Source organism: Antedon mediterranea, chromosome 3 (assembly GCF_964355755.1).
Source record: "Antedon mediterranea chromosome 3, ecAntMedi1.1, whole genome shotgun sequence".
NCBI lineage: Eukaryota > Metazoa > Echinodermata > Crinoidea > Comatulida > Antedonidae > Antedon > Antedon mediterranea.
The window spans coordinates 18,859,096-18,866,530 of NC_092672.1; the positions used below are offsets into that span (position 1 = coordinate 18,859,096).

General features: G+C 33.6%; 1 protein-coding gene across 1 annotated transcript; it reads left to right on the forward strand.

Moving 5' to 3' along the window:
- Positions 1 to 5,616: 5,616 nt before the first annotated feature.
- LOC140044109 (kin of IRRE-like protein 2) lies at positions 5,617 to 6,981 on the forward strand. Its single transcript, XM_072088589.1, has one exon. It carries the CDS (start codon positions 5,617 to 5,619, stop codon positions 6,979 to 6,981), a length of 1,365 nt encoding a protein of 454 aa, XP_071944690.1.
- The last annotated feature ends 454 nt before the right edge of the window (positions 6,982 to 7,435 follow it).

Here is a 7,435-nt window from a genome sequence, read left to right on the forward strand (position 1 = left end):
CAAGACAATCAACATTAAAAAGATCAGAAAAGAAGAAGAAAGAAAACCAAAGAGGTGTGAGGACGTCACATTATTATGTTTGATTATACCACAATACCTCATCATAATCATTTCTTAGTTTAAACCAGGCTATTATAACATATTGACAATAATAGTTACAAAGTTTTGCATTATCAACTCCTATACCTTGATTTGGTTTACAAAGTCAAATCCTTTCCTTTCCCCCATATCCATAATTCATTTGTAGGAAGAATTCTATGTATAAATTTGAATTGCAGGTACTGTGTTTTATGGTATCAAGATTACATTCGTAAGGCCTCCTATAAATTAAACTCTAATTAACATTAAGACGTTTATCTCAATCGTCATTCTCTCTTTTTTTTTTATCCATTTCAATGTTTGATTATACCACAATACCTCATCATTATTGCAGTTGCTTGTGGGTGTATTTCATTTCAATTGTCGTTATCTCTTTCTAATAATGGTTTCCATTTTTAAATATGGACATTATACTTATTTTTATTTTTTGTGCGATATTATTCTCCACAGTTTCTGTAAAGAGTACCCATCTTTTAAAGTGAATGAAGTTAAGAGGAATTTCATTAATCTTGCATTTATATATATCTCTTAGTAAGAAGTAAAAACATGTTGATAAAAGTTGAAAATTTATATTCAAAGATACCAAAGCATATGTCTATATAATTTGTTTTAAAAGAGATGTCTAATTTCCTGAACCAATAAAACACATCATCCCACAATTTAGAAGTTTTCTCGCAAGACCACATTAGATGTACTACTGTTTCTTTTTCCTTACTGCAAAGAGAACATTTATTATCTTGAATCAGGCCAATTTTGTGTAATAACTTATTTGTAGGAAGAATTCTATGTATAAATCTGAATTGCAGGTACTGTGTTTTGGTATCAAGAGTACATTCATAGGCATCCTATAAATTGAACTCCAATTAACCTTAACAAGATTAGGCTCTTGGTTAAATTCATTACTCCATTTTCTATAAGCCTTTGGGGTTTTCTTAAATATATTATTGGGCAAATCATACACAAAGGCTGTTGTTTTTTTTTTAACTTCCATTAATTGTATTAAAACTGGCGATTCTCTTGTAGGGTTGGGATTAGCTAATTTTTTCCGGTAATTTTGAGAGATAACATTAACTAAATAAAAAAAAAAGAATAAAGTTGCAATTTATAGCATAGGTATTTTTAAATTCAGTATATGTCATAAAGTGTTGGTTGTTAAGCCTTACATCTGAAATATAATTTACACCTTTTAAGCTCCATGATCTATGAAATTTAGTTTTCTTATTAATTTTAATGTTTTGTTTATACCACAATACCTCATCAGATGCATCATCACCATAATCATTTCTTAGCTTAAACCAGGAATTTCGTTCTATTATGTAGTGTTGTATCTTTTTCCAATTATGATCTTACAACCTCCAAGGCTTGACCTGTGGGTGTTTTTGTAAACAAGGAGATGACGTCAAAAGACACCATCACCTAATTTTCGAAGAGGTTCAGCTGTTTTAGGTTTTCCGCCAGTTCTTTCGAATTGGTCACATGATATTTACTTAGACCAACCAAGGGGCTTAACACCTCCTTTGCGATAAACTTAGACACGTGATAATAAACAGAGTTGATGTTGTCAACTATAGGTCTGTGAGGCCAATCCGGTTTATGGATTTTAGGCAGACAGTAAATTCTAGGTACTACTTCTGCGGTGGGGTACAAACTACATTTTTGTGCCCATGTGATCTTTTCTTCTTTTAGAAGTCTACCCAGTGTCTGTATTAGTTTATCCTTGTATTTCTTGGTCGGATTGGTAGTCAAATTCCATATACCTTTTTATCACTCAGCATTCGATTGACTTTATTTACATAATCCTCTGTGTTTATCACCACCGTTGCACGGCCTTTGTCAGCTGGCAATATCATAACTTCTTTATCTTTTTTTAACCCTTCAAAAGCATTTCTTTCTGTTCTACTTAAATTGGGGAGTGGGGGTTTAGATGATTTAAGAATGCTAGTTACCTTTCCTCTGATGGTATCCTTCTCATCCAATGGTATGCTATCCAATTTACATATCATTTCCGTTGAAACAATTATTTCTTCAATTGACCTGCTGTTGTTTCGATCGCCGCTAACCGCGTAGTTCAATCCCTTACTTAGTCTGGGCTCCAGACGGAGTTTTGTCTTAATATTAGTAAAAATATAAATTTTTGCACATATGGCGTTTCATACGTGTATTACTTGAGTTTGGATACTCCGTCTGGAGAAACACGCATAAGTCACGTGGTTTGACACCAAGAATTCTTGGTGCATAAATTATCCAGTTGACTAGTTTCAGCCGCATGCCATTGGCTACTCACTCGCAGGCAGTTTTAATATTCATATTTCAGAATTTCAAAGACTCAACATCTAAGGTGATACGCATGCGCTATGCTACGTTTAGACAATGTGTACTTGGGTACATTGATGAAAGTTTCTGAAGGCTATAAATGATTTTATATGCCTAGTAGTCTGGTAAACATTTGATGGAATTTTTCCCAAGAACATGAAAACTCGTCTTGATATGATAGGCATAGCTTCTCCGCCAAATCAAACATTGAATGGATCATATTATGCGGAGATAATTTGATTTTATAATTCCCACCCAAACCCTGTCCTGTTCTGTGTTTGTGGTGGTGTAGCCCTGTTGTGTGCCGGTCGGTGGTGGTATGTACCTTATTTATTGGCGTTTTATCTGGCAGGTCATACGTACGAGTTGAGTAGCCCTACGAAGGAGGCCTAGGCCAGGACTGAACAATTAATAAACAAAACAACTTGGCAACACGATTTTATATTTCATCAACAGTTGTTCAGTCTCGATCGTACATTCAGCACTGTACGTACTCGATCTTTTTCATTTTGAAACAAAATGATCATTGGTTGATTCGAAATCCATATTTACATACCGCCCGCCCCATATAGCCAAATACGGTATGATAACCTACGTCATTCTTATCGGATGTTTACGGTCTGCAAATCGATTTCTATACGTGTTTCACAAGTCTGTATTTTCAGACAAAAATCGCGGTCGAAATAAAAAAAAATAAAAAAAAAAAAGACAATAAATACAGACTTGGGGCAAGTCTATCCCTTATTGAGCACCACCCACTTTTCTTTCAACAATTTTCCACTTAAATCGATTTCCGTTTGTAAACTTGTATATATTTTCTTTGCTTTGTCTCCACCATTTTAGCTTCTTTATCTGTCTGGCTTTAACACGTGCAAATTCCAATTCTTTGACATTGTTTAAATGCTTCCGGGTGTTGTCGCGAACGACATGGCTACTTGAACTGACGCCAATATCGGCTTAGGCCTGTTATTATTATTATTACGCACGTCGTTGAAACTCTCGTCTAACCTTTGTTCCATTTCTTTTTCCTGCCTTTTTAATACTTTTATTGATTCTGTCGATTTTCGAATACTTTCTCTTACTAATCTCTTTTCCGCATCTTTTATTATCTTTTCTGCGTTGCTGGGATTTATAGGGCATTTTAATTGTAGGCCCTTCGGCGTGATGTTGAGCCGCTTACAATGTAAAGCAAACACTCGGTGGTTTCGTGTTCGGGCTGCCTTCCTCACGATCTTTTTTTGAGCACGCACTAATTTTACAGTATCTTGACCGTATTTCGATCTGATGATATTGAATAAATTCATCTGGTTCCAAATAATATTTTTGTGGATTTTTACTTTATGTTGAACCAAAGAAACGAAAAGGAATAAATTACCTTCGTGACGTTTCGTCGACAATCAGCCAGCCGCCTGGTTGGTATTGACGGTAGAGCTCTACCGTCAATACCAACCAGACGGCTGGTGGCGCTGTTCAGCGTCACTTACAAAAAACCAGACCATTCCAACCCAGGCTTTAGTATGAAGCAGTCGACAGATTGTCGACGAAATGTCACGAAGGTAATTTATTCCTTTTCGTTTCTTTGGTTCAACATAAAGTAAAAATCCACAAAATATCATTTGGAACCAGATGAATTTATTCAATATTTGTATAAGTATTTACATGATGTAGAGAGATTGTTTCTTTTGTGATAACTTTTACAGTAGTGGCAGATACACAGAGAGAGGCGTAACTTTACATATAGTTTATTCAAATTTAGATTAACAATCTTAGATAGTACAAATTTATAGCGTTCTAATTGACCAAAAGCTAATGATCTAGGGTACAATTTCAGGTCTACAGGCAAGTGTTACTAATTTAGAAACTGCTATTATGTATTCTACACTGTTTTGAAGGCCTTACTGAAGTCAGTTAAAACCAAGATTTGAATAATCAATTTATAAGAATGTAAAAATGTTTAATATTCAAGTAAAAGCTGATAAAATATGAACAGGACATGCAGTGTTTATTAAAATTTAATTAACGTTTTTGTATGAAATTCGATTTGGATTCTTTTTAAATTTGGCTGAATTTAAAAGAATTTTTTTTTGTGCCGTATTATGATTAAAGCCCCTGTTTCGTTCATAGTTAAATAGTTGCGCTGTACTACTTTCGAATCTTTGGCTTTTGATGCCAACTCTCCGAGCCGAAAAAACCCTGAAACGCTGTAAGAAATAATGCTTCAAGCAACTGACGATGGGATAGTAATGGTTCTATAAATTGCAATGCACCGAGTAGCCTAATCAAGACTCCTTTTGTGATCGGAATCTGTGAGTCCACTCTTGGCGCCCTAGAATGAATCCTGCGGATAATTTTTGAACGAGGAAAAACCCGCTAGAATACGGTAGGCCCACTAACTTGTGTACGAACGAGATTCATACATGAAAATCAATCTTTTATTTTCGATATGAAACGTGTCTAATCGTCGGGTGACAAAATCAAAATATCCCTACACTCAACCCACCCCGCTTCCCGACAATCAGCATGAGAAATGGACGAATAACTGTATTGTAGTTCCTAGGAATAGTTGTGGTCATCAATGTTTGGGCAGTTTTTGGGAGAGGTACATTTCATTTCTCAAATGAATAGTTTGCATTGTGTAGTTATTTCCAAAAGCGAGCATAATAATTATATGTAGATAATCTACTTAAAACTTTAACATAATTTTTCATAGGAAATTTATATGACGCAGATGTCGTTATCGAGGAAAAATATTTATTGCAGTGACTTATTATATTTGTTTTTAACACCTAAAATATTATATTAAAACATCACTTTAGGTAAATAGTAAAAAGAAAGAATAAACAACTTTAAAAATCATATCAAATATACAATATTCTCATTATTTTGCTAGATACAGCACTTTTTCAATTTAGAACCCTGAATTCGCAATTAATACATTGTTATTAGTATACCTACTTTCATAGTACAACTCATCTTGACTACGACCAACCTTATTGGCGTTTACTTATTATAACTAAAATATGCCATAAAAGTTACAAAAAATTTATAAATACAGGAAACACAAATTCTTAACTGTATGGCCACACAAGAAGACCAGATAATATTATAATGATTGGTATACTTAATTTCCGACCACTGCTACTACAACACTGCAACTGACATCGTTAGTAGAAGTTTGGTAGTATTTTTGTTCACAATATCGATATGAACCTTTTACGTGTCTCAATGTTTTGTACGATAATATTATTGAATATAGGCCTTACGTGCTTGGCTTCAGCAAAGGATTTTCTTGAGGAACCTGAGGATGTTAAAGTATTGTTTGCTACAGAACATAGATTCAAGTGTACAGTTTCTACTAATAGTACTATACTAAGACATTCATTTTCATGGGTCAAAGATGGTGTGCTCATAGAAGATCAAGATGATATATATGAAGGAAGATATTTTATTTTTACAAGCAATATTGTTAGCAATGACGTTTCTGTTCTAAATATTAAAGCCGTTAAAATAGAAGATGAAGGGTATTATCATTGTTCTGTTGTACAGTTAAAAACAATGAAAACATTTGATTCTCGACGTGCGAGGTTGACAGTTAAATCGTTACCTAGGCCAATGTTTCCAGTATGCTTGCCTGCCGATAGCGTTGATGTTCTTGTTGGTACATCAATAAAACTCTCGTGTAAAAGTGAAAACGTTTTTCCTGAAGTAAATTTAAAATGGTACCAAAATAGTAATGCAATAAATGATGGAGTTCATACATTTAAAGACGATGAATATGTCATATTAGAACTGATATTATCTGTGAAAAAAGAAGAAAATAATGATGTTTTTACTTGTCAGCAAACTTCTGAATTAGTACCTAGAAACATTTCTAGCTGCTCTGTCGGACCAATCACCGTTCGTTATAAACCTACTATCATTATTCAACATACTGACCAGATATTACCAGGTAGGGATTCTATACTTTTCTGCCAAACCTTTGCAAATCCGCCGGTTACTAATTATAAATGGATATTTAGTCCTAAATTAAACAGAGACCAGTATTTTGTAGATGAAACAGGTCAGCTTTTAACTCTAACAAATCCAACATTTCAACAGAATGGAACTACTGTAACTTGCCTGGCGGAAAATGAAGTTGGTGAAAATTCGTCAACAATTCGGTTACACATTGGAAAGTCGAATATTAATGAGAAAGCAAGTAATGCAGATTCATCTGGAATTCAAAAGTCAAGTGAAACCATAGATTTATCATTGGATGTAATCATAATCATTGCTGCTGGTGTCGTTATCATTATTGTACTTGTTGTTCTGGTTCCCATATATCATTATTGTTTGTGTCGTAATGATAACAATATAATAGTTGATTCTTTAGGAAAAGAAGTAACTCAACCTGAAGTTTATTATGAGACAAGAGAGGGAGTTATTTTAAGACATACAGTACAAGATCGTTCGTTACCTCGTGTACCTACAACAGAAGTATATGGTCATTGGAGACATTCAACAGCTTCACAGGTTCCTAATGATCTTGAATCACATAGTTATACTTATATTGACACAGAAAATGATTGATAGCAACTTTCAATTTGAAGAACGTAATAATGGGAATATGATTAACGTATGTGCCTACCATTATGAGAAACAATATAATTGTATTTATTCTAATTTATTCACACTAAAGAACTTCATCCTTAGCATTGTACATACGTTTGAGATTTGTTGAATTACGTCATCTTTCCATCTATTATAAGTTATTCAGAAATAAGTACAGCTATGAATTATCTGGTCTTGATTATGAAGCATTCATTCACTCATTTCTTATATTTTGGTCAGTAGGCCTACATAATCCAAACCAAACTTTAATACAGTAACTTGATTTCTTATAAAAAATAAGTATTTCCTATATATTCTAAATTAAGGTCTATTTCTAAGTCATATAATAATTATATTTATGTCTTTTTTAGGGACATAAACACCATTGTATTTTAGATGGTTATTCATTTTATTTTTATTTCGAAAACTCTGT

Bases quoted from the DNA above. Each gene is read 5' to 3' on its own strand.
- LOC140044109 (XM_072088589.1), top strand. From the start codon at position 5,617: ATGAACCTTTTACGTGTCTCAATGTTTTGTACGATAATATTATTGAAT.